The sequence below is a fragment of the Pongo abelii genome, chromosome 5 (genome assembly GCF_028885655.2).
Source record: "Pongo abelii isolate AG06213 chromosome 5, NHGRI_mPonAbe1-v2.0_pri, whole genome shotgun sequence".
In the NCBI taxonomy this organism is placed as follows: Eukaryota; Metazoa; Chordata; class Mammalia; order Primates; family Hominidae; genus Pongo; species Pongo abelii.
The window spans coordinates 2537826-2564609 of record NC_071990.2 but is presented as its reverse complement, the minus strand read 5'-3'; the positions used below and the strand labels follow the sequence as shown (position 1 = coordinate 2564609).

General features: G+C 43.1%; 1 protein-coding gene across 2 annotated transcripts in view; it reads left to right on the top strand.

Annotated features, from left to right (window-relative positions):
• MYLK4 (myosin light chain kinase family member 4) overlaps window positions 1-26784 on the top strand; it is a 96999-nt gene that overhangs the window by 57920 nt on the left and 12295 nt on the right. For both annotated transcript variants that reach the window (XM_054557127.2, XM_054557128.2), the window contains exons 4-10: window positions 12843-12918; window positions 16746-16851; window positions 20127-20220; window positions 20298-20407; window positions 22546-22687; window positions 25433-25503; window positions 26318-26446. In XM_054557127.2, the coding sequence (XP_054413102.1) occupies window positions 12843-12918; window positions 16746-16851; window positions 20127-20220; window positions 20298-20407; window positions 22546-22687; window positions 25433-25503; window positions 26318-26446 (728 nt within the window). The remainder of the gene's footprint in view (window positions 1-12842; window positions 12919-16745; window positions 16852-20126; window positions 20221-20297; window positions 20408-22545; window positions 22688-25432; window positions 25504-26317; window positions 26447-26784) is intronic.

Sequence of the window (26784 nt, the reverse complement as noted above, 5' to 3'; positions counted from 1 at the left end):
ACAAGCATCTTGCTTTTTTCTGTGATCTGTTATAAAGACATTTTTGCTTAGCAATCTGGTTACTACTAAATCATCATAACAGCGGAAGACAGATTCCAAGAGTGGAGATATTTGGAAAAGCACCCAGGAAGGGGTGTCTTGCAACCATATAAAGCTTCTGAGGATGCTCCTTCACTGTGCTGAGCTTTCTTCTAGCTCCTGTGACATCCTAGAACTTTAAAGCTGAGGGGACATTAGAGTGATGGATATGATGTATAATTGGACTGGCTACTTATTGCCATTGGAAATATTGTGAAGGACTTTAATAGTAAAATGCAGAGACATTATTTAGCACCTGATTTGATGTTGGGTTAGGTGATGTACAAAGAAATTTAATCAGACATTTCAAAGGAAGGAGCTACTCCCTGCTCTTGTCTTCTGGCAAAATTAGTTTCCATAATCATAATAAAGTAAAATGTGGCAGCAACAATCCCTAACTCTAACCTCATTTCCCATGATCAAAAGTATTCATGAAGTATCTCTCTGTGCAAACATGTTAAAGCATGCTAAAGAAGTTATGGCCAATGCAGAAATATGAATAATAGATCTTAAATATATACACTAAGCAAATGAATGTTTATAGTACATGTTCTGATTTTTAGTAGGTCTAAGAAATTTGAGAAGGTGATCAAATGGTAAATTACTTCAAAAACCATACTGAGGATAGAGTTTCAGATGCTGCTGGTGACACAAACATTTGAATTTCTACAAAGGTCTGAAAAGACTTAGTTTTTTTTCTAGAGGTCCAGGACAACAGATTGCCCTGCATGGAGGTGGAACTTGTAGGTACCACAGGAGTCTGGGAGCTGGACATCAAAGTGTGATGTTGAGGAGGATGTAATAAAGGGCATGTAATGGCAGCCCTTGACAAAAATTTTTATACAGGTGGTTGAGATGATCAGCAAATACAGCCTGGCATCAGTTCCCCCCACCTGACCTTCTAATCAACAAATCAGTCAATCAATCAGAGTCTGTCATGAGCTGACACTGAGTTAGATTCTAGAGATACTGAGATGCCTTGAGGGGGTCAGAAATGCAAACAAATCATTCAACACAGTGTGATAAATCCACGAAGATGTGTGGCCAACAGAGGCAGAGAGAAGGTGGACTCCTCCTTAGGTAGAACTTATGGGAGGGGAGTGTTTAAGAAAGAATTCGCCTGTAATCCCAGCACTTTGGGAGGCCGAGGTAGGCAGATCACGAGGTCAAGAGATGGAGACCATCCTGGCCAGCATGGTGAAACCCCATCGCTACTAAAAATACAAAAATTAGGTGGGTGTGGTGGCACACACCTGTAATCTCAGCTACTTGGGAGGCTGAGGCAGGAGAATCGCTTGAACCCGGGAGGCAGAGTTTGCAGTGAGCTGAAATCATGCTACTGCACTCCAGCCTGGTGACAGAGCAAGACTCCGTCTCAAAAAAAAAAAAAAAAAGAATTCACAAACGGAGACCTTCCTGAATTGGGTCTTGAATAATGAGTAGGAGTTCCACCTGTTTTCTCAAAGTAGGGTCACTGGACCACGTGCATCAGAATCACTCCCAGAGCTCATGAAAAATGTCCTTGGGCTTCAACCCAGACCCACAGATTGAGAATTTCTGGGGAAGGAACTTTATTAATTTCAGGGCCACCATCCCAGGGCCTAAGGTAGGTAAAGGCATCGCTGGTAGTAACTCTTTTACCTCTCTTCACTGTTGTCCATTGCTCTCTCCTTGACTTTCAAAGCACACTTTGATTCCGTATCTAATAATGAACTTGCAGGGATAGCGTAAATATTTTTAAAAACTTCTTATTTAAACATTAAATATTACATGGCCAACAGCCTGTTGTTGTGGCCACGTGCCTTCATATGATACTCTTGTTCCCTGGTCTGTACACTAATAACTGGGAGTCCACAGTTGCTCACGTATCAAGGTGTACTGCGTTGGACCAGGGTCCTGGGGGCCCCCTCCATGCTAGATATTGACCCTATAGTTACTGGTCTTAGGACAGTCCCGAGGCTGAGAGGAGGCAAGGTCGGGAGGTTGGAGGAGCTCCTAGGAGTCTCAGAAAATCCCCTATTTACCAGCCAGCATAGAGGTAGTTCCATGTTTTAATAACTAGGACGGTACCAGCATACCAGCTGAATATTTCCCCCATGTCCACAATCAAACAAAGGACAATAAGACAAGAACCCGAAGAGTTCAGCTTGGTGTTCATGTTCTTCATATATTGAGAGTTTAAGCATATCTTAGGAGTAAAAGCACAGACCGATCGGGGGTGTTGGAGGGTATGTACTAGCTGTGTACTTAACATTTTTAATTTATTTATTTTTAATTGACAATAACAGTTGTGTATATTCATGGGGCACGGTGTGAAGTTTTGATCTATGTATACATTGTAGAAAGGGTCAATCAAGCTAACTAACTTAACACTCTTTTGTGGTGAGGATGTTAAAAATCTATTCCTTTAGCAATTTTGAAATATGTACAGTATGTTATTAACAATCGTGGTCACCAAGCCATGCAATAGTTCACTAAAACTTATCCCTCCGGTCTGAGACTTTGTACCCTTTAATCAACAGCTCCTCTTTCCACCTTCCTCCCCTACCCCACCCTTCAGCCTCTAAATTTTGATTTGTAAGAACGGTGCTAAACACAATACTTTTATTTTCTTTCAAGTTGATAGTCATCTTTATCATAGGCAGGTTACCGCACTTGTATTAATTCTAACTGTATTCTTTGCATTAATCCTGACTGCATAATTTGCATTTTGGGGTCCATCAGAATACATTCCTAATTCTCTAGAGCTTGGTTTGCCTTGGTTTTCATCCTGTCTTTGGGCCTTAATGTTGCTCTTCTCTGAGGCCTGAGTTTGGGCAATCTGTCAACCCCAGAGATTAGTGGAAAGTTCCAGTCACATGATACCTAGTCGTGCGTGCTCTTCCCTGAGCTCCAGCAGGAGTCCTGGGCTCCAGCGGGAGTCCTGGGCCTCCTGAGCAGCTCACGGATGTTCCACGCAGTGCTGGGTCTCCACCAATTGCTGCCAGCAAGGCCAGAGGCATGCAGCCCCCACTGAGTGCTGTCTTGACTCCCTCCCGCCTCCTCACTGGCTTCCCTCTGAGCTTACCTAAGTACAAGATTAGCTCTTCAGACGCCTTGTGGATGGAGGCAAGATGTGAATAGACACACGAGGCTGGGACACATATTTTGTAAAATGCTTCTTCACACCAATTCATGAAGTATATTCACTAGGTCAACGCTTCTGAAATTCTAACATGTATGGGAACCGCCTGGCCATTGGTTAAAGAGCAGATTTTGATTGGGTGGGTGGTGGGGAGGGGCTGAGGTTCTGAGGTTCTGCATTGCTAGTAGGTTCCCAGGAGATGCTGCCACGGGTTCACCAGCCCACTTTGAATAGACTGGAGCAGGCGAGTAAACATTGGGGACAGTCATAACTGATTAGTTTTTTACCTACGCAGTTTGTATTACAGACAAATTCATCCATTCAGAGACATTTTTTAAGAGCTTTGCAGTATCTCTTTGCTTCTCAGAGGTAGCTTTTCAAAAGTCACTCTGCTTTGCAGTATGTGTTTCCTGTGTAGGGGAAGATGCAGAAAGGTAAACCATTAGGAGGTTAAGCATTTTGCTCAGTGAGTCTAAGCGCAGATCTCTAAATATTCCTGCAGTCCAGGGGACCACACCTCGCCTCACATTAGGAAACACCAAGCCCCTCTGAGCCTCGGCCGGCGTGCCCCACTGCAGGGAGCCAGTGGGGCTCGGGGAGGCTGAACTGAACTTAGGCTCTGAGTGGGAGACAGGAGATGAAGTGATAAAAAATGATCTTAAAATAAAAATTAAAAAGCACACCGAGAATCCCATGTGAAATGAAGGCTCTTAAAACTGTCTGCGGCGGGAAGAAATCAAAGAGTTTTATTGGGTGATGAAGAAACACTGTAAACTTCATGCGAAAACATTCCAAGGTTTGGACTTGTGTTATGAAAGGGAAATTTTACAAAGTAAGACTCATTTTAATGAAATGAACATGAGGAGCTGTGATTCCATTTGAAGTCGGTTGACATACACATGCACTCATGCTCTCAATTTCTTAGTAGCCTCACTGCACAGTTTTTGAAGTGCTCAGGTGCTATTCTGGTGACGGAATCCCAAGAAGGCAAAGCATCCCTTGATGTATAGTTTTTACATGTACTTTTACCCAAAGTGCTATAAATACTTCTATGCCCTGAAAGGCAATATTTCTCCACCTCAGCCTCAGTCCTCCTCTCTTCTGCTTACCTCCATTTTAATGGAGGAATTAAATCACTTTCAATTACTAAATTTTGGCCAAGAAGCCAGGCAGAAAGCTTTCAGGCAGAGGACCAGAGGCATGGTTGGCAATGTTGGATTTTTTATTTGTTGCCCTCCCAGGATGCCTCATAGATCATTTATGGGTTTCAGGGCCGTTTACCTTGGCCTCATTTCCACACATGTATCCCTGGGTGGAGGATAAGGAAGAGGCAGTGGTTTGCTAGATAGTGCATCCTGGATAGGATCAAAGACCTTGCTTATCGGGGGGAGGAAGAGGGATTCCAGTGTTGTTATAATTGCTCCAAACTGTGACCAGAGGGAGCCTGGCTGGTAAGAAGGCCTCAGAACAAAGGCCAGAGTGACCGGAGGCGACAGAGGAAGTGGGTCCCCTCCCTTTTAGTACTTTACAATCCCTGGGGTGTGGGTGGATTAAAAAACACTGGTGTTCTGGCCCCACTCAAGACCCAGTTTATCAGAATCTTCAGGGGAGGACCCAGGCATTAATAGTTCCCAACGTCCCCAGATCGTTGGGAGCCACATATTAGAACTTAGAACAGTTTGGATAACAAAAACAGGTGGGGTGAGCAATGCAAGTTTGAGAGGGAAAGAAAGAGCGGCCTCAAGTCAGAGGGCTCAGCGTTTTCTCTGTGGGAAGGACAGGTAAGGTGGCAGTGGGAAGAAAATAACAATATCAGACTCATTATAAGGTGTCAGCACATCCAACGGGTATAAGATGGGGGAAAATAAAATCTATGCTATCGAACTACTCTACTCACTGTGGCCACATAGGTAGGTGAAGGTTCTTAATTTGTTCATTTTAGGTGGTTGTTTTTAAAATTGATGCAGACAGGCTGGATAGAAGAATGGAGGAGAGCGAATATTTGTAATAATTTGTAGCTGTGACCCACAGCCTGGACCCCCATGGTGGCCGGTAGATGTTAGGGGTTGGCCACCCCATCTTACAGTTCTGTCCTCTACCACCAGGCTCAAGCATTGATCTTTTCAAACCTCCTCAGCTCTGAACATATAACCCTTTCTACAACAAGGGAGTTATCAGGATAAGAAAACTTGGAAGTATATTTATAAAAAGTTTTGATGTCAATAAGGAATAGCCTAATGGAGTAAATTTGACCATCCTGGGCTCCACATGGTCTTTTTGTGCTAGCAGAGGCTGTTAAATGTGGTAGCAGCTGGGCATGATGGCTCACAGCTGTAATCCCAGCACTTTGGGAGGCCGAGGTGGGTGGATCACGAGGTCAGGAGTTCAAGACCAGCCTGGCCAAGATGGTGAAACCCCGTCTCTACTAAAAATACAAAAAAAATTAGCCAGGTGTGGTGGTGGGCACCTGTAATCCCAGCTACTGGGGAGGCTGAGGCAGAAAATTGCTTGAACTTGGGAGATGGAGGTTGCAGGGAGCCGAGATTGTGCCACTGCACTCCAGCCTGGGCAACAGAGACAGACTGCATATCAAAAAAAAAAAAAAAAAAGAAAAGTGGTAGCATGCTTTCTTTTATGATACAGCTCGATGTATATTATAATAAAATAAAGTAAAAATATCCGTGCATCTTCATTTGATGGATGATCCAGTTAGGCTTTCCTAAATCCACACCTTTAACTTCAGGTCCTTTCTTAGTCTATGTACTTGGAGGGTCCATTTACTTGGCTTCCGAATGGAGCACTGTGCACGTAATTGTGGGTGCATCGAAAGGCTTTGATTTTCCTGGCGGGGTTATTTTCTCAGGTGACTGACTCCACCTGATGTCATCAGCAGCCTGGGGAGGATCCACTTACTGAGTTCTGAGAATAGGTGAACGCTTTCCCTTTCTGGATTTGGTCAGTCAGATTCTGTCCTGCCTTGAGCCATGCCAGTCCCCACACACCATGAAACAGGCTGTGCTTTGTGAGAATTCCTTTTATGACCCAGGACATCAGGGTTTTCTTGCTTCATGCATGGAGAGTTTGAGTGTGTGCTGAGGTTGAAGGGAAATAGATTTACTTTACAAACGATCTCTAGAAGTATCTTCTATGCTCAGGTAAGAAAATGTTTTCGTATTTCTTCTGAAAATTCATCTCTTTGTATTCTTGTAGGATTTATTTATTGTTCTCTCCCCCATTAGGAATCTAATCAAAGTTTAATAAAGTCATTATAAATTGTTATAATTTTGTTTAGATATTTCTAGAACTTAGGTTAAGATGGCCAAAAATTGTTCGTCTTGGCATCTCCATAAACAGTAATATGAAAAGCTGTTATTCAGGGTACACATGACCTAGCATCCTCTGCTAGCAAGAAAAGACTGTGTGGAGCCCAGGACTGGTCAGATTTATTCCATTAGGCTATTCCTTTTTGACACTGAACTTTTAGAATTTAAATACACTTCCAAGTTTTCTTATCCTGATAACCCCCTTGTTGTAGAAAGGCCATGTGGGTGATATGTTCAGAGCCGAGGAGGTTTGAAAAGACCAATGCTTCAGCCTGGCAGTAGAGGACAGAGCTGAAGGACAGGGTGGCCAACCTCTAACATCTACCTGCCACCATCAGAGTCCAGGCTGTGGATCACAGCTACAAATTATTACAAATATTTGCTCTCCTCCATTCTTCTATCTGGCCTGTCTGCAACAGTTTTAAAAAGAACCAGGAATTCTCTATATATTATGTTATGAACACAATTTTCTGTAGCAACTGTAATCCCAAAATGCATGGCCGTTGATATTGCTGGCCATCAACTATGTAAATTCAGGGCGGTAGATATGAGCCACTGTAACAGGGATGCATCTGAGATGGCCCCCAGGGCAGCCTGGCTTTTCAGGGTTGCACCCTGATGACAGAGTGTCCTCACAGTGAAAGTGCCATTCCAGAAAGCACTGTTTTCTTCATCACACATTGCTTCACCAAGCACTTTAGAACCTTACCCTCTGTTCGGTGCTGGGGAAACAAAGAAGAGAAGGTTCCGTATGCCAGCGGGCAGACAGACACATTGAGAACGCTGCAGTAACACAGAAAATGCTGGTGGTATTGTTGAGGTCCAGAGGAGGCAGCCCTTATCTTAGCATTTATGTTCTTTTAAGGTCAAATCTGTTTTACGATTGATTTTTAAAATGATTTTTATGGAATGGGAATGAAAGAAGGATTAGACAATGTTGTTCAATTGAATGAATTTCCCTTTCAGCTATTCCACCATTCTCAGGAAAAGTAGGGTTTTGATGTAGTACTGGGACAGGTCTGTAGCGTAGGGCGAGAGTGCACTCATGCCCAGGTAGCCAGCACATGCCTGTGGACCAATGCCACCCTCCTGTTCAAATCTGGATCCTATGGCAGTAAATGTAATGGTTAACGCAGAAAAGAGGATAAAGTGCGGACTTAAAATTGCTTAAATAATCAAAACTGGCATGCAAACGATGAATACTGAACTCTTAAAAGCAGTACTTTGCAGAAGGAGAAAAAGAGTTTGCAAGAATTGAGCTGATAGTTCCAATTATGTTCTTGCACTCAAACCGACTAATTAGAATGATCCTTCTCCAAAACACACTTCAGAAAATCAGAGTGTGAAGCATGTTGTTATCTACAATTGTCTCCAAATTATTTTGATTTTGCACTGCCATCAGTAAAAGATTTTAAAGCACACCCCAATGTATTTATTTATAAATTATATACATTGATAACCACTACATGCACTTTATTTTATTATTTTATTTTATTTTATTTTTGAGACGGAGTCTCTCTCTGTTGCCAAGGCTGGAGTGCAGTGGCGTAATCTTGACTCACGGCAACCTCTGCCTCCAGGGTTCAAGCAATTCTCCTGCCTCAGCCTCCTGAGAGCTGGGACTACAGGTGTGCACCACCAGGCCCAGCTAATTTTTGTATTTTTAGTAGAGATGGGGTTTCACTATGTTGGCCGGGCTGGTCTCAAACTCCTGACCACATGATCTGCCCACCTCGGCCTCCCAAAGTGTTGAGATTACAGGCGCGAGCCACCGCGCCTGGCTGCACTTTTATTTTTATAAATAACATTTAATATGTCAGAGATACTTTTATATGTGTCCAATTGTATCAATATATTTTTAAAAACATATGTAAAATATAAATGTTAAAAGAATGGTGTCTTAGCTTGGCTGCTATAGCAAATTTTTCTGGACTGGGTGGTTTAAACAACAAACATTTATTTCTCACAGTTCTGGGGGCTGAGAAGTCCCAAATCAGGCTGCTGGCAGATCCAGGGCCTGGCGAGGGCCCCGTTACTAGTGTGTAGTGGGCTTCTCCCCATAAAAAGTGAGCAAACTTTCATTTTGGTTCTTATAAGGGCACTAATCCCATTCATGAGGACTCTCCAATCATGACCTAGTCACCTCTGAAGGCCCTACCTTTTAATAGCATCACCATGAGGGTTAGGATTTTAATGTATGAATTCGTGTATGTATATCATCGGGGGCGGGGGGGATACATTCAATCCATAAGAAATGGAATAAATTGAAGTGAGTTCTAGCATGTCTTTGATACCCTCCAAAGGAATACTATGGACACTCCCTGGGTACGTATGCCCCACTTACGAGACCAGTCTAGGAAGCCAGACAGAGTGGAGAGAACTGAGCTGTGTTTTGAATACTTGGGCATCTGGACCACATAGCCTTTCTTCCCTGTGTCATTCTATATCCACTGATAAATTATAATAAAAGGAATTGGTAAATAGTTCCAAAGGAATCCATATGCAAATACAGAAATTTTTTTAAGTGAATTTGCATGAAAGAGGTCCTTAGGTTCATCCCAGCCATTGATGTGAATTCAGCAGAGGAACATAGTCACTGACATGATTTTCATCCCATTAACTGGGGATGGTCAGGATTGGGTCAGAAACTTCGTGCTTAAGAGCACGGTCCTATGCTCTTTAATCGGTAGAAGACATGTTTCATTTTTGGACAACAAACAAGATGTATCTACAAACTTGAGCTTTCTATTTTAGCAACGTCTAGGCATAACTTAGAAATACAAAGTAAAAACATTTCATATTTTTGGTTGCAGTCCTGGAAAGGAAAGGAGAAATACAGCTTCCGTCCTGGAAAGAACAGGAGAAATACAACTTCTGTTTGTTGGAAACTCTTCAGTTCAAAGTTCCTCTAGATGTCAGTATTACATAGGGAAATGAAAATATAACAGCCTTTGGCAATGAATAAAGGCCTTCTTACATTATTTAAATGGAAAAACATATGTGATATATAATTACTAAAGAAAAAAGCAGCCTGTCTTGGAAGCTGGTTTCGTATATTCCTCAATACTGACAGCTTCTCCTGTTGGTTAAGTCCGACTGTGAACCCAAAGAATATTGGTTCAGCATGTGGACTTTTCCACCTGATACTCAGATGGCCTCAGAGGCAAACGTGGATCTGTCAGTGCTCCACGGAGTCTTACAGCCAGCTGCTCAATTTTGTATACTTTGATGGGCAGAAATTGACTGATACATACCAGTTTTCATTACTAAATCCACATATACTTATATCATTGCGTTCATGCCACACAGAATAAACCCAGAAGCACAATGTCTATTGATATACCAGAAGTTTTCATTTCAAAAGGGAAGAACTGAAAGACAGTTATAAAGCATCTTAAACACAATTTGTTAAACTGTCTTATTCTACTAATTTGGATATATGCTTTCAAAATTGGACTTAAATTCTCTCTCTTTTTTGCTTCTCTTCCATGTTAATTGTAATCTTTTGACAAATATTTATCTCTTCACTCTGCTAATTTGTTTTTGATTTATGACCTTCTCTCTTAATCATTTTTCTTATCTCCTGTGGTGCCAACTATGTAGTAGATCTCAATAAATATGAATCATGTAACTTGGCTATAGTCTTTCTATCTTTTTTTTTCCCCAGAAAGACAGTATAGTGTGGTAGTTAGGTGCAGTGTCTGAAGTAGACAGCTGGGTCTGAATCCTAGCTCTACCATTTCTAAACTTTATAACCTTGGGAAATTACCTAACTTCATTTGTACGATGGGGCTAATAGTATCTATCTTAAAGGGCTGTTAGGAGGAGCAAACAGGTAAACAAAGTGCTTAGAAGAGTGGTACATAATGTGTGTGCACAATACATGGTAGCCGTCACCACTACCACCATCATCACCATGACCGTCACCATCACCACTACAATGGCCACCACCACTACAATCACCACCATCACCACCACCACAACACTACCACATCACCACCACCACCACCACCACCACGACTACCACCACAACCAACACCATCACCACCATCACCACCATCACCACCACCACCACCACTGCCACCAGCAGCAGCACTACCACCACCACCACCACTACAATCACCACCATCACCACAACCACCATCATCACCACCACCACCACCACTGCCACCACCACCGTCATGGCCACCACCATCATCACCACCACCATCACCACCACCACCACCATCACCACCATCACCACCACCACCATCACCACCACCATCACCATCACCACCACCACCATCATCACCACCACCATCACCACCATCACCACCACCACCATCACCACCACCATCACCATCACCACCATCACCAAAACCACCATCACCACCACCATCACCATCACCACCACCACCATCATCACCACCACCACCACCACCAATCACCACCACCACCATCACCACCACCATCACCACCACCATCACCACCACCATCACCACCACCACCATCACCACCACCACCACCACCATCACCACCACCACCATCACCACCACCACCACCATCATCACCACCATCATCACCACTACCATCACCACCACCACCACCACCATCATCATCACCATCACCACCACCATCACCATCACCACCACCATCATCACCACCACCATCACCACCACCATCACCACCACCACGATCATCACCACTACCACTATCATCATCATCATCATCACTACATACTGGTCTCTGAAGTAATCACCAGGGAGTCAAAGATGAACCAGTCTTGTTGCCCACTAGAAGTCCACAATCTAGTGGGAAATTGACAGGAAAAAAGGCTTAAAGTGTTATAAGGGATACCAGGGGTGGGGCTATGTGCTGAGTTCTGTGCAAGCGCAGAGGAGGGAGCAATCGGCTTTGCTTGAAGAGGCGGCAGACCATTTTCCCTGCAGAGGGAAAAGTAGGCAAGTGCCGTCTCTGGACTTTCACTTAAAGAGAAACTCTGAAGCTCTCACTTCCAGTCTTGGCTTTCCACAGATTCACTAAACATGCGTTTATGTTGTAAGTTCACCATCTAAAAAATGGAAATACTCTGAATCCATGGAGCTGCCCCCTGCATTGTGTAAAAGCACATTTGCAGCAGCCGGATGTGTTGGCTCACACCTGTAATCCCAGCACTTTGGGAGGCCAGGGCAGGCAGATCACCTGAGGTCAGGAGTTCAAGACCAGTCTGGCAAACGTGGCAAAACCCTGTCTCTACTGAAAATACAAAATATTAGCCAGGCATGGTGGCGCATGCCTGTAGTCCCAGCTACTCAGGAGGCTGAGGCAGGAGAATCGCCTGAACCCGGGAGGTGGAGGTTGCAGTGAGCTGAGATTGCGCCATTGCACTCCAGCCTGGGCAACAAGAGCGAAACTCCATCTCAAAAAAAAAAGAAAAAAGCACATTTGCAATTTGTCTTGATATCTGTGCTCTGAACTTACATGGTGTTTCATGCTTGCAAATCAGCTGAAGGCAGATTATGTCGTGTTTCAAAGGGGAAATAAATACTTCTTTTTGGACATCCACACAATGTCATTAATTTATAATGCAAAACTTTAGAAGTTGTGATAATTTGGGTGGATTGGGCTAATGTTTCCCTTTTATATGGGGTACATTAGCTAACGGTTTGCTCAGCTAATTCAGATACTCCAGGACTGTGAGAAGAATGTTTATCCACTTAGGAAAAGGGCCATCTGTTCTAAGCACTGTAAAGGTTCCATTTATAAAGCTGACTTTCATCTCCTACTCTCTGGTTTACAGAGCCCATTCACATGTATCTTCTCATTTCTATTTGATTTATATGTAAACCATATCAAGACAACTTAAACAGAGGTCAAGGGTGATGCACACATTATTAATATCCTTTCATCTATTCATGAAGATGGGCTTTTTTCCCATAATGACAGTTTTACAGAATTTCTTTGAAAATAGTGAGCTCATTTCAGATACTATAGTCTATATGGGCTTTCATTAATTCAGACTGTTCTGCCCTCTACATTACTATTACTTTTACGGGGTTTTTTTCTATGTTTGAATCGTATAATATAGTAGTTTTCAGCCTGGGGTGATGGGTGATTTTGCTCCCCATTTATAGATCTCTGGAGACCTTTTTGGTCATCACAACTGGGAGGGAGGGTGCTACTGGCATCTGGTGGATAGAGGCCAGCGATGCTGCTATCCTGTAATGCTCGTGACATTCCCCACCACATGGAATCATCCAGCGCAAGTGTCAGGGGTGCTGAGGTAGAAAAGCCCAGATGTAATATTTAACTTCAGTTACTCAATTGTGCCTCCACAGGTGAAGGAGGTGTGGTCAAATGCCGACCTGACGGAAAGGATGCCCGTCAAAAGCAAAAGGACATCAGCCCTCACAGGTAACATCTTTAGAAAACTAGATAGTTACGGATAAAGAAAGTTCTGTTATAAAAGTCCTGTTGTTATTCAGAGGAAGTTGCACATTCATAAAGCCGTGTGTAGGAAGAAGTGATGTTTATAAAAAAATACCCTCCCCCCACCTTTTTTTTTTTTTTTTGCTTGTCTTTGAGTCTTACTAGTTACAAACAAGAAAATCTTTTGGAACCCAGTTGGTCATATTTCCTTCTGCTTTGCTTTTAAAAGCTTATATCTGCTGATAAAAAACAAACCTGGATAAAGATGCCATTATAGAAAGCCAAAATTATACTGATCACCTGCATTTTCCATTAAAATATTTTGTGTCCTGTGGTGACTTCTAGAGAGATCTACCCAGAAGAATCAGCTCTCCTCTGAGAAAGAAAAGGTTAATAAACCCAACAAGAAAAATGCTGAGAAGACCAATGCCTCTCTAGTTCATAGAAATTTTGCCATATTTCACACAAAAAGACAAGACAAAGTAAAAGATTTTGCTCCAAGATCCAAGAGAGAATATAGATGGAACAGACATTTCATGCACAGAGAGCCTGAATACACAGGAAAGTGATAGTGCTGGGAATGAAAAGCAAGCCACTGTGGATAAAAATGAACACCCAGTGTTTGAAGAAGAGAAAAACGGGTTTCATTCTAAGGAAGATACTAGTGGACGAGAAGCTGAGAAGAAAAGAGAACTGGCAACTGCACATGAGACAGAGCTGGACCAATGTCCAAATAAAAATCAATACGTGTATCAAACTAATGGTGACGAATTTCATGAAAGGTAGGGTTACAACATTGCATATCCACAGCAATGTTTTCTGTAGATCTATGTGCCATTGCAGTTTAAGGCCTTATTAAAAGGATAAATGAAGAGAGTTTTGAAGCAATGATTTATAACTTGGTTTTCCAGCTTATATGAATTTTTCATGGCCACATTTTATTGCCATTATTTTTTCTTCTTGCCTGTGATATTTTCAGGCATTTTATTATTTTCTATGTTTTCTACCAACTGGTAGACAAAGATGACGATTAATAGTGCCCACAGGAATCAGTGTTTTTTAAAGATCAAGTAAAACATTTTCATTTTTAGCAATACAGAATATATCCTTCCTAAGGACAAGAATTAAGTAATGACTGGATTTATCTGTAAGTTAAAAACCTAAATCTGAAAAAGCTTACCTACTCCATCATAAATAACAAATTGCCTGTTTTTCCCAAATATTGTGAGGATGAAGTAAGATGTAGATTATTGAATGACTTTCTTTCTCAACTACACAGTTTCACTTATAGATTCGGGTAATATTATAGCCAATTGAAATGAACTACTCTAAGTTATGAGTAATCACATATCACAGTATCTATTTGGAACCAAAAGTATCAAACCACTTGTGTGGTCTTTTTTAGGGTTTAAAACATAATTCTTACTTCATTTTTTAATAATGTATCTGAAACCTCATCTTGGAGAAATTTAATTTTCCAAGACTTAGGCATAAATATTAATGATTGCTAAGAAAGAAACTTCATCACTGCCAGATGTGTTCAGTAAGATCGAGAGCTGCTGAGAAAGGGAAATTAGGTCAATTCTTCCACTGATAAAGGTTTAGTCTCACAGCCGTTAAGATTCAGAGAGATTGGCCAGTGCGGTGGCTCACGCCTGTAATGCCAGCACTTTGGGAGGCTGAGGCGGGTGGATCACGAGGTCAGGAGATCGAGACCATCCTGGCTAACACGGTGAAACCCCGTCTCTATTAAAAAATACAAAAAAAATAGCCGGGTGTGGTGGCGGGTGCCTGTAGTCCCAGCTACTCAGGAGGCTGAGGCAGGAGAACGGCGTGAACCCGGGAGGCAGAGCTTGCAGTGAGCCAAGATCGCGCCACTGCACTCCAGCCTGGGTGACAGGGTGAGACTCCGTCTCAAAAAAAAAAAAAAGATTCAAAAGATTCAGACAGATTATTGCTTCTTTTATCATGCTATAATTTAATAATTTTTCTCTAAGGAAAGGAAGTGAAAAAATGAAGATTAAATTAGTTAGGTATTCATAAAATGACAGCTTTTGTTAAGTGCCAGTGGAATAACTTGGGGTCACGATTTGGCCAGTGGTGAGATTCCCTGGGACCCTGGTTATCTACACCCATGGACTCGATGGGGAGCATGCTGCTCCATTTCCTCTCCAAGCACCGAAATGGTCACCTCTATCACGGAGCTCACGTCCTCGTCACCAAAACACTGTTTTAAGAAAGCCTTCGTTCTAAGAATTTTCACCATCTGAATGTTTTCCTCTTGAAACTTTGAGAGCTGCAACTAGACTTTACTTTCCAGGTGTGTCAGCAGCATAAAGGCCATTTCTACCCCCACGAATCCCTGGAAGTTCAGCAGTAGGATCCATTTTCTGGAATGCCGGCCAGACAGAGTGCCCAGGCAGCAGTAAGCGTGGAGTGACAGAGGAGCGCCTCGTCAATGAGGACAGCAAAAAGCACAGAGTAGATGTAGTGGGCACAGGGGACGAACACACGTGTCAGAAGACACAGGCAGCCAGGCAAGCTGAGGAGCTCCCAGGGCTGACTCCAGGAGCCTGCTGGGATGAAGACCTCCTGAGGGCAAGATGGCCTGACCCCAATGGGTAGGAAATGGCTTTTGTATGGGCCTTTTAAGGCTTTTTAACCTTTTCCAGCAAGCATTGCAGACTACATTTCATTTAGTCTAACAGCCTGCAGGAGATATAATGCCATTTCGATGCCGCTTGTGTATTTAACTCCCTCTTTTTATTAATCTGAAACAGTGAATGTTATCAAGATGCTTCTCTGGTGACTGCAGTTTTCAGCATATTTAGGCTGTGAGAAGTGATGTCCATATCAAATCAGATTCCCAGAGATTTATATTATCTGAATTTTTAAAAATATTAACACTTGGCAGAGTGTCTGGAACAAGGTAAATGCTCAAGAAACATATGTCAAATAAATGTAGAGTGTTTCGAAAGCAAAGCTGTTATTTACTTACCTCCCTTTGTATTCTTATTGTATGCATGCAGTCGCTGCTTAGTAAATGAATTAGCGAAGAATGAGCAGGTTCATGGCAAGCCAATTTCAACAGCAGTAGTCATGGAAAGGTAAAAGAATACTGGGAAGAATATCCCTGAGTAATTCTGTATGTTAGACCTGGTGCTGATGCGGACCAGCGTTTAAACACTTAAGGTGGAAGGGGAGAAAGTGGGAGAAATTTGATCTCTGTCGAATACACACTTACCTGGTTTTATTGGGTGTTTTATTTCCAGCCAGCCAGGAAAAATTCATCTTTGTGCCTTAAATGTGTCTTAAATAAAGTCTAAGACATTTTGGAAAGTAATATATAATATCAAGCCTTTCAATAACATGAAGAAATGTTTCATTTTTCTCTTTTGTCTCTGATTTAATTAAAATAATGGATTATATCAGTAATGCATTTTAAAAATGAATCAAACAATTTCTCATGTTTGAATTTGAATGGTCTCAGGCTTGGGAGTATTACCTGTTTGGACTGTGTTGGGTTGGAAATTTTCAACTATCTTGACATTTCTGAAAGTGATCCTGAAGATGGTATGGACAACCATTGAGCCGCCCTGACACTCTTTCTCGGAGGTGTCAGGATCACCTTTATGAGTCACAGCTCATAATCTCAAGTGGAAATCTGTATCCCTGGATCATTAGGAATCAAACAGATGGCTCCTTGTATTTTATTATTAAATGAGCACATTTTTACTATGAGGCCCAGGCTTGCCGCCTTAACGAGGTCAGACTGCTTGACAGATGGCCCTTCTGTTTCTCTCACCTTCTAGTTGACATCCCAGCTCCTCCGGCCCCATTTGATCATCGTATTGTGACAGCCAAGCAAGGAGCGGTCAACAGCTTCTATACTGTGAGCAAGACAGAAATCCTAGGAGGGTGAGTAAGGCTGAATGTTAATTCTCTCAACAAAAGAAGAGAGCGTGCAAATGGCTTCGTAAATGTCTGCCTGTCTTGACCTGAGAACTAGAAACGTTAGAAACAAACATTTTAAGAAACTGTAACCATTTCTGAAAATTGTCACTGATGCCAGAAAGGTTAATGTGGTGACTAAACTCCACGTTTATTATCTGCTTTACTTCCCATGTTGTAATGTCTAAAAGAAAGAAAAACCCATTGTGAGTCATCAGAAGGTTGACCAGCTGTCCAAAGCCATAGTGCGGCCTGCAGGAGACAGAACATAGAAATGAGTCAACAGCATGTAGTTCTTATGGCCTGTGTTAGGTCTTTCTGTCATTGCTCCTGGTTTTTCATTTATGTTGTTACTATATTAATTACTATTATCCATTTCAACTGATTACTTTGCTAAGCAAATAACTTATTTTAGGGACATTTAAATGTACATTCTCCCTAAAGAAGGAAGATTAAAGGCCTTGCGCGGTGGCTTATGCCTGTAATCCCAACACTTTGGGAAACCAAGGCGGGCAGATCACTTGAGGTCAGGAGTTCAAGACCATCCTGGCCAACATGGTGAAACCCTGTCTCTATTAAAAATACAAAAATTAGCTGGGCGTGGTGGCGCATGCCTATAATCCCAGCTACTCGGGAGGCTGAGGCAGGAGAATCGCTTGAACCAGGGAGTTGGAGGTTGCAGTGAGCCGAGATCGGGCCCCTACACTCCAGCCTGGTGACAGAGTGAGACTCTGTCTCAAAAAAAAAAGAAAAGAAAAGAAAAAAACCAGAAGGAAAATTAATGTCCATCAGGGACCAGCTTCATGCTGGGGGTGGGGAGAGGGTGTTCTTTCTTCTTTTACTTCTTTCACAACCCCCCTATGATGTCTTGTAACTCAAAGTCTAAATTATAACGTTTGCTGCCATCGGCATGTCTGTGTAAAATAGGAAGAGAAAAGCAGAACATCTGCACGTATACATACAAAATGTACTCACCAACACAAGGAAAGCAGGCATCGCTACTGCAGTTCAGGCGTCTGCAAGTGGTCTTCAGGGAGTCATTGATATTTGTGAAGTCCCTTCCTCCTCTTCCCACTCCGTATTTCTTTGCCCTGTGCTGAATGGAACCACCTGGACTTTCCCTTCCTGATGTGGCTGATCTCATAGAATGCCCCATGAGACTGCGGGGATGGGCTGAGGGAGAAACAGGAATTCCACAGCATGAACTGGCTCCATGGAAGCCTGAGGTATTTGGGCCTTCAGGGACATCAGTGGCAAGCCAGCAACTATTTCTCTAACCGAGAATAGTTATTTGCAGAAGAAGCTTTGAAAGAATTCCCAGGGTTTGTGCTGTTTTTCTGGTCAAGGTTTGTCAATTGCTCTTTTGAAACTTCCTTTCTGTCTGTTGGGGCACCATGGGATCTTCTCTTTGGTACTGCAGTCTAGACCAGCTGCCCGTCGGCTCTCGTGATGGGCTTCACCAAAATTGGCAGCCGTAATTCACTCAGCAAGTAAGTTAGAGGAGCATGATCAAATGTGCGTGGATGCCTTCAAAATGCAGACATCACCAAGTGCTGCACCTCCTTTTAAGTGGTAGGAGGTTCAAGATGTAGCAACTTATCTTTTACTTTTGGCAGAAATATTGCAACATGCCAAGGATCACTGGATCCCAAAAAACCTGCCCACAGGGGCAGGCCCCTGAATTTTCCTGGGAGTTCGTCTCCTGCCCTGTGGCCTTGAGGGTATCCATCATCCCTGCTTGCCATGTTCAGTGAGCATGAGGTTATCACGGTGTTGAACCAGCATGAATCCTGGGAGTTGGCCTCAACCTTCAGGGCCCTTGCAGAGTAAATCAGGGGAAACAGCCAGAGGGTTGAGGGAGCCGGGAAGTCAGACAGTGATGGGCATCACTGCTGGGTCAGGAGGTTCTGGGGCCATTGCTAGTGAAGGGAAAAAAAAACCATTTCCATAACAACCACTTAAGAGGTGGCTGGGGCTGCGTCCATGTGTTCCCATAGAGACTCCATCTGGAACAGAGGTTGGAATTGAAGTCACGCTGTGGCTATGTTTACGGTAATCCTGTGTCATTCTCCAAGATTCATCTGCCTCTGTGCTGGGTGTGCAGCCCCACAGTGGGATGCAGCAGCCGCCAGTGCCCCTGCATCTGCCCAGCGTTGCCATGACTTTCATTGTTGAAGTCCGTCGAAGTCCTCTGCCTTGTCATAGGGCTTGCCTCGGGTTCACTGTGTTGCTAGGGAAGCTGTTCCTCACTCTCTACTGTGACATCCACCACTGCAGAGCAGGGACACATGTTCTAGCTTATTTTACTAAATAAGAAATCAAACTAAGCAAATTAGATTTAAAACTGCTCACAAATGTGCACATCTGTATGTGATTACGTAGGTAAGAAGCTGTCTTATGTTTATATTCAAGCTCATAGGTGACTTGGCAATATGCAGTCTTGACTATATGGATGTATATGCAGTACTGTTACATATGCAGTTTCCAAAAATAATTTTATATATCTGAAGGTGGGCTCTCTTGTTCGTATGCTGACAAAGCCCAGCTCATAACATTCATATGTATTCAGAAAGATCCTGCATTGTCTGCAAAGGTGGTTCTCAAATGTTAGGGTGCATATGAATCACCCAAGAAATGTGCTGAAATGTAGATTCTGGGGCCTACCCCCGGATTCTTGCCTCAGGAGGTCTGGGGTGGGGCCCAGAATCCTGGATTCTTTTTTTTTTTCTTTTTCTTTTTTTTCGAGGTGGAGTCTTGCACTGTCGCCCAGGCTGGAGTGCAATAGTGCAATCTCGGCTCACTGCAACCTCCGCCCCCTGGGTTCATGCCATTCTCCTGCCTCAGCCTCCCAAGTAGCTGGGATTACAGGCACATGCCACCACATCTGGCTAATTTTTTGTATTTGTATTTTTAGCAGAGATGGGGTTTCACTATGTTGGCCAGACTGGTCTTGAACTCCTGACCTCGTGATCCTCCCGCCTTGGCCTCCCAAAGTGCTGGGATTACAGGTGTGAGCCACTGCACCTGGCCAAAACCCGAGTTCTTAACAGCTCCCAGGTGATTCTGATGCAAGTGACCCACAGACCACACCTTGACAAATACTGCTCTAGAAGTTTACGAAAGAACTCCTCGTAGGGCTGCTCATCCAGACTCAGCAGGAGAAATACTGGGGCCACTGTGCACTGTCCACTTGGCAGCTGACCACAGGGCCTCATGCTACGCCGCTTCCTCTTTTTTGGCAGAGGGCGTTTCGGCCAGGTTCACAAGTGTGAGGAGACGGCCACAGGTCTGAAGCTGGCAGCCAAAATCATCAAGACCAGAGGCATGAAGGACAAGGTACAGCCTGTGGGAGGTGGTCCCCTCCCTCCCTGCCCCGTCTTAACCACACTAATGCACTGTTTCCCGCTTCTCAGGAGGAGGTGAAGAACGAGATCAGTGTCATGAACCAGCTGGACCACGCGAACCTCATCCAGCTGTACGATGCCTTCGAGTCTAAGAACGACATTGTCCTGGTCATGGAGTAGTACGTATCTCCTCCGCCCCCTGCCTGACCGCCCCAACGGCACTCACCACCATACTGTACCTCAGTAGCTCCATCCTGCTGTAGTGGGACCAGAACCAAGCTCGCCCCCGCAGACTCTGATTCACGCGATCACACAATCACATCAGTTCCAGAAGGGAAACACTTGGGGTTACACATCTCCATATGGGACTTTATTGCTAAGAAGTAGTGGGACCAAGTAGATCTAGCTCTGTATCTACGCTGTTTGTCAAAAATCAAGCTTAAATATTAGCCAGGGCAACCTGGAGAAAAGTGGTTTTTGAGCTACATCTTCCTTTCACCATATTCACTAATACAAAGTTCATGTCAAAAACTGTTGATGATTAGGGCTGAGAAGCTTCCATTTAAACTCACCTTTATAAAAACATAGGGACTGGTTAGTTAGAAACCGAGTACGGTCATTACTTGGTATCTGAGAGGGATTGGTCCCAGGATCCCCGCAAATACCAAAACTGGAGGACACTCAATTTCCTGATATAAAATGTCATAGTCTTTTGCATATAACCTATGCCCATCCCCCCGAGTACTTTAAATAATCTCTAGACTACTTACAATACTTGATAAACTGTAAATGCCACATATACAGTTGTTATACTGTATTTTTTAAAAATTTGTATTATTTTTGTTGTTGTATTGTCCATTTTTATTGTTTTTTGGTCAAACATTTTGGTTTACGATTGTTTGAACCTGTGGAAACAGAACCCACGAATAGGGAGGGCCGACTGCAATTCCAACACTGAATCGATATTGTGATTCCATTTTGTTTTTCATTCCGCAATAAGGCATTTTGAATAAAAAGTATAGTATCGTGGTCCTCCCTTATCCACACTTTTACTTTCCATGGTCTCAGTTACCCAAGGCCCCAAAATATTAAGTGGAAAATTCCAGAAGTAAACAATCAACAGGTTTTAAATTGCACACTGTTCTGAGTAGCCTGATGAAATCTCCCACCGTCCTGCTCGGTCCCACCCAGGACGTGAATCATCCCTTTGTCCAGCGTCTCCACCACTCTCTGCGGTTAGTCACTTAGTAGCCGACTGGGTCATCAGATCGACTGTGGAGGCATCGCAGTGCTTGTGTTCACGGAACTCTCATTTTACTTCATAATGACCCCAAAACACAAGAGTAGTGCAGCTGGCATGTTGTTATAATTGTTCTATTTTACCCTTAGTTATTGTTGTTAATCCCTTACTGTGCTTAATTTATGAATTAAACTGTATCGGAGTTATGTATCTATAGGAAATAACATAGTATATACAGGGTTCAGTACTATCCACAGTTTCAGGCATCCATGGAAGGTCTTGGAAGGTGTCCCCGAGAATAAGGGAAATTACTGTGTCTAGCACCAGCCACATAGAAGCACTTTATCCCTGAATTCAGTCTGGAGACTTAGAGGGCTAAGACCCAGACTACCTTCAGTCAGGGCTTGGAGTTCCCCTCCCGGAGTTCTTAGGGTCCTCTTTCTCTTCAACATCTTTAGAACATGATACATGTGGGCTCACCCCAGAGCTGAAGACACTGGATAAAGGGGCTTTGAGGGCCGGTGCAGTGGCTCACACCTGTAATCCCAGCACTTTGGGAGGCCGAGGCTGGTGGATCACTTGAGGTCAGGAGTTCGAAACAAGCCTGGCCAACATGGTGAAACCCAATCTCTACTAAAAATACAAAAATTAGCCGGGCATGTTGGCGCGTGCCTCTAATCTCAGCTACTTGGGAGACCGAGGCATGAGAATCGCTTGAATCTGGGAGGTGGAGCTTGCAGTGAGCCAAGATCCCGCCACTGCACTCCAGCCTGAGCGACAGAGCGAGACTCCGTCTCAAAACACACACACACACACACACACACACACACACACACACACACACACACAAAAGGTGGGGGGTTGGCTTGAGGATTTCCATTTATGAGATTAAAGGTATATAAAATACAGGCCTTCAAGATAAGAATCATCTAAGTAAGATAGCAAAGAAGGCAGAGAAATAACTGCACATACACCTTTCAAAAGAGGTAGCAGAACTTGCACGCCAGGTCACTACAAGAAAGGTACATGGTGGTTAGGAAATCGGGACCGAGGGCTTCGCTCCTCTTCCCTCTGCAGTGTGGATGGTGGAGAGCTGTTTGACCGCATCATTGATGAGAACTACAATTTGACGGAGCTTGATACCATCCTGTTCATGAAGCAGATATGTGAGGGGATAAGGCACATGCATCAGATGTACATTCTCCACTTGGACCTGAAGGTAAGGGTGTTTTGTATCCTGTGAGACGTAAGCCCTTCCCAGCCCTTGCTCAGTGGGCCCTGTCTGCTATTATATGCCAGCTGGGGAAATTGGTACAGTCATTTCAGAAATGAATAAACATCTGAATTGTTACCCTCATCTCCTTATTCTCAGCTTCTGTCACTCCCTGATATTTGCACATTCCATCTTCAGGGGCTAATATTCAGATTCTTGTAACTTGCCTGCATTAAGGAAATCTATATGGCAATGGTTTCCCTAAAAGTTTAGAATTAAAACAGTCACCACCACCACCGCCACGGTGGTATCCATGTGGTATCCCTCTCATCAGGACAAGTAGGTGAGAGGATTTTAGCTAACTCAGAATTCCCTAAGTAGTAGTCAACCTTTCCAGGTCTCCAAGAATCGCTGGCAGCTCCTCGAGTCACTCAGGAAGCTCCGGACTTTGGGACTTGTTTTTCTGTGGGTTTGCTGCCCCATGGAATAGAATCCTATGGAGAATGGAGCAGAGGGCAGTCGGAAGGACGGGGCCAAAGTGCTAAGGAGCAGAGAGGGTGGGGCGGGCACCCCACTGCCAATGGTGGAAAGCACGCAGAAGCCAAGCCGCCTTTCTTTCTCCTCCTGTTGATTGCTCTTTCCCTCTTTACCTCTCTCATTATGTCTCATTATGAAGTTCCTAGAATCGGACTCTACGTAGTCTTAGTTACAACCAATAAAAGACCTAGGCCCAGCAACCCTGATCAAGTCCCATATTGGGACTAAGTACCATAAAGTACATCTTGTGTGGCTTGGTCATTTTCTCATTTTCCTGTTTGCACAGCGTGACAGTAAGATAAAATATACATTCTATATAACATCCCATCTATTGCATTCACTAGGGATTGCAGAGCTAAATAAATTTAGCCTCCTGAAACAGGTTTCCATGGGCCTCTCTTCCTATAACTTGGCTTCCCTCACTGTCTTGATTTATGTGCCTTGCCTTTTCCATTCACTTTTGAGCAGGAGGAGAGCAGGAGGAAGTGGTTTATAAAATGACAAAGTCAGAGGTTAAAAATCATTAGCAAAACCCTCGCTATGAGCTGAGTTTGATAATGCATGCTTTCATGGAGCATTTTCATTGAATGTAGATATTCTGCAGATATCCCTACAGGGATTTGATTGGCAACTGGAACTAGGAGCAAACCTATTGTAAGTCGAATGACTCCATATGAGGCTTCATAACATTGATTGAGGACGTGCAGTGGGCAATTTTAGTTATGGCTTGGATGCAAAGATCATCATAAAGGTGACAGCTGGATGGGTCCTTAAGGAACTGCTTTTCTGAAAGCTCCTTGGAAGGAAAAGGGCCAAAAAATATTAAGAGTGATAGTCACTATGTGGGGGGAGATTATAGGTGGCTTACAAACAATCTGTTTTATATTTTTCTGTTTTGCAAATTTTATCCAATGAACATTCTTTAATTTTATCATCATAAAAAGGCTAACTTTTTGAAATGGCCTCAAAACGGTTTCTCTATATCCTGCAAACTTTTTGATGCCACAGTACTCCTTCACAATTGGACAGCTTTATACATGATCCATTAGTTATTTAAGCATGAAACCAAATGTTTCACATGGCACCCCCTTCTCTATAATGACTTTTACTCACAAACATCTGTTTTAGAGATAGTTTAGAAAAGGGCTTCCAAAGATATTCTACCCAACCAAATCTACTATTGAGTATTGATAAGGAGACATTATGTCATTTCATAATGTGTTTCTGAATTTCTGATCTCATAGGAACCTCTTCTCCACCCAGACAGGTTGGGGAGGGGGAGCCTGATCCCACTAAAGGCTGAGGAATGGGATCCTGGGCATTCGGCTTCTGGGCTGGTGCTCTCCAGCTCGTAAAGAATTGGGACTGAGGGTTCTTAACTCTTTGAAAACTTTTTTTCTCTTTTATAAATGACCTTGACTTTAAATCAAATCCCTTACTTTCCCAAGACCTCTGTTTTTCTACCCCAATAAACATTAGGTGCACTTGTAAGACATTCTGTGAACACTGACCAGCTGCACTACAACCTATTTTCTCCCCCTGCACCCCAAGACTGTCAGGTCAGCAGGCTAAGGTCTTACCAGGGCCTAGCTCCAAAGGAACACGTAGTCAGGAGTTTTAGGCATTGAGACCAAACTCAGCAAAACTTCAGAACTGCTGAGACTGAAGAACAACTGGAGAGAAAAGCCCTCCTCTGCCGTGCGACTTTCCCATAGGCATTGAGCAAAGGGAAGCTCTGGAGGCCGGAACATTCACATGACAGTGTATGTTCAGTGTGGCTGTTTGAATGGAGCAAGTCAATTCTCTTGGAACTCACAAATCTTGGGAAAAATATTTCTCCAAGAAGGGGAAATTCATACTGAATAATTTAGAGGGGCAGATGTCAGGTCTGAGCGGGCCTCCACAGCGCATTTGGGAAGGACTGAAGCAATCTCCTCTTCTTGCTCCCCTCGAGGCCTCTGCCTGAACTCAGGCATTATGGTGAACTGTGAAGCCGTGCAGAGGACAGGCTGGATAATGCAGGGTTGGCAGGATACCCGCAACCTCATCCACCACATAATTAAAGGAGAAAGTACCCACACGGACAAGCCCGCCCCGAAGTGAAAGGCCTGATATGTTTTTTCTGAGCATCGTTGTATTTTTAGTTGTGGTTCAAGGACAATTTGAGTGAATGATGGTTGTTTTCATTGCTAATGTGTCTCTTTCTCCTGGCAGCCTGAGAATATCCTGTGTGTGAATCGGGATGCTAAGCAAATAAAAATTATTGATTTTGGATTGGCCAGAAGGTATGTCTATTTGGACATAGGTGTACGAATGGAGCTAGGGTACATGATGGGTGCCCGTCCTTTGCAAACATACATCTGATCTGCCCTTTGGTTTCATGATCTCATTTATAATTAATTTAACAAAAATTATGTTTGGCCTTAACTTGCTAAATTTGAGACTTGAGTGTTTAGAAGTTTCTATAATGCATGCAGTAAAAAGTATAAAAAATTAAAACCTAATACAGTGAAGTTTATTAAATTAGAAGCCATTAATTTAGCATTTTCAAGAGTTTGTCCCCTCTTTCATATTTGTTCCATCTGTACAGAGAAGATTTACTTTAAAAATATTAACAACGTAAACAAGTTTGCAAAGGGTTCTGGCACATATAAGATTCTTCAGGGAACAAAGAGTTTACGTGGGCACATTAACAATTCAGCACATTAACGACACGTATAAAATGGATGTTGTAAATTATTGCAGTACTGTGTTTATTCATTAATACAGGCTTATTCAAGTCATCTCCATGTCAATGACTATATCAGTTTTCCTCTCGTCATCTTCTGTAATTCACATGTTCTAATTTTTCGCAGCAGCTTCTCCCGCAACTGGTTCAGCTTATTAAGGTTTCCTAGTATGAATTTTGACTTTTAAATTTTCTGGGCCCTCTTTACAAGTTTTTGACCCTCTTGCTTAATTGTCTGATTTCCTTTAATGTTTATTTATTTGAAGTTTGCTGTATGGCTGAAGTTATTTTGTCTCATAGACTGCATCATTTCAGTGTTCATGATTTTTGATTGACACTGCCATCCTTGCACTTTGTCTCTTAAATTGCAGATACAAACCCAGAGAGAAGCTGAAGGTGAACTTTGGAACCCCAGAATTTCTCGCCCCTGAAGTTGTGAATTACGATTTTGTTTCCTTTCCCACTGACATGTGGAGTGTGGGGGTCATCGCCTACATGCTGTGAGCAGCTCTCCTCTGTCTCTGACCCTTCTCCAACTCCATGCATATTTTCTGAGGTTTTGCCATTTTAAATAAAAGCCCCAATTGTGGTATTTAAAAAATAAATAACACTGTCCCATCCGCAGTTGCCTTCTAGGTTTTGTTGACTCCTGTGGGTGAAAGGAGTGCATTCTTTCCCTGTACATCATTTGGAAAAGTAAATGTGTGTCCTCTTCATTAATCACTTTAACTCCTAGGACACAACCTGAAAGCCAAAAATTAATTTAAAAAGCTCACATGGCCTAGCGCGGTGGCTCAAGCCTGTAATCCCAGCACTTTGGGAGGCTGAGGTGGGCGGA